General features: G+C 53.2%; 1 gene segment (V, D, J or C); it reads left to right on the plus strand.

The window, feature by feature from the left end:
• Window positions 1–208: 208 nt before the first annotated feature.
• LOC116548454 lies at window positions 209–752 on the plus strand. The segment is given in 2 exon segments: window positions 209–332; window positions 436–752. Coding segments are annotated over 2 exon segments (363 nt in total).
• Window positions 753–1074: the final 322 nt, after the last annotated feature.

Below are 1074 nucleotides of genomic sequence, written 5' to 3' on the forward strand. Positions count from 1 at the left end.
AAAGTGTTTATCACAGAATAATTTTATAATAAGACAGTATAATTTCCAAATACCATCATTGTCACCAAACACCTGCAAGGCACGGTCACCTTATCTGGGCTCCGTCCTCTCCTCAGGCATCTCACCCCAGAGCTTTCTATGTAGCAGGAGACATGCAAATACGGTCCTACCTCTGCTGATAAAAACCAGCCCGGCCCTGACCCTGCAGCTCTGGGAGAGCAGCCCCGGCCCTGGGATTCCCAGGAGTTTCCACTTGGTGATCAGCACTGAACACAGACCACCAACCATGGAGTCTGTGCTGAGCTGGGTTTTCCTTGTTACAGTTTTGAAAGGTAATTCACGGAGAACTGGAGACACTGAGTGCGAGTGGACATGAGTGAGGGGAACAGCGGATATGTGTGGCAGTTAATGACAAGAGTGTCTCTGTGTTTACAGGTGTCCAGTGTGAGGTGCAGCTGGTGGAGTCTGGGGGAGGCTTGGTCCAGCCTGGGGGGTCCCTGAGACTCTCCTGTGTGGCCTCTGGATTCACCTTCAGCAGTTATGACATGCACTGGGCCCGCCAGGCTCCAGGGAAGGGGCTGGAGTGGGTCTCATACATTAGTAGTAGTGGTAGTTACATATACTACGCAGACTCCGTGAAGGGCCGATTCACCATCTCCAGAGACAACGCCAAGAACTCGCTGTATCTGCAGATGAGCAGCCTGAGAGCCAAGGACACGGCCGTGTATTACTGTGCAAAAGACACACAGTGAGGGGAGGCCCGTGTGAGCCCGGACACAAACCTCCTGCGGGGGCCCCGAGACCACCAGGGGTCGCCCGAACGCTGTGCATGGGGCTGTCTCGGGGCAGGTGCAGGTGCTGCTAAGGGCTGGCTTCCTGCCATGTCTGGGGCTGCCTGGTCACATATCCCCAGGGAACCTCCCAGATTTACAATTCTGTACTAACATCTGATGTCTCTAAAGGCAACACTTCTTTTCCTTTCTCTTTCTTTGTTTTTGTAACAGGAGGACACATTCTCACCTCTCCAGAAGCCACAGTGTCACCTTGGGGGCAGAAATAATCCTTTCCTGGTCA

This window comes from Sapajus apella, unplaced genomic scaffold, assembly GCF_009761245.1.
Source record: "Sapajus apella isolate SASKATOON/1434 unplaced genomic scaffold, GSC_monkey_1.0 scaffold12525, whole genome shotgun sequence".
In the NCBI taxonomy this organism is placed as follows: domain Eukaryota; kingdom Metazoa; phylum Chordata; class Mammalia; order Primates; family Cebidae; genus Sapajus; species Sapajus apella.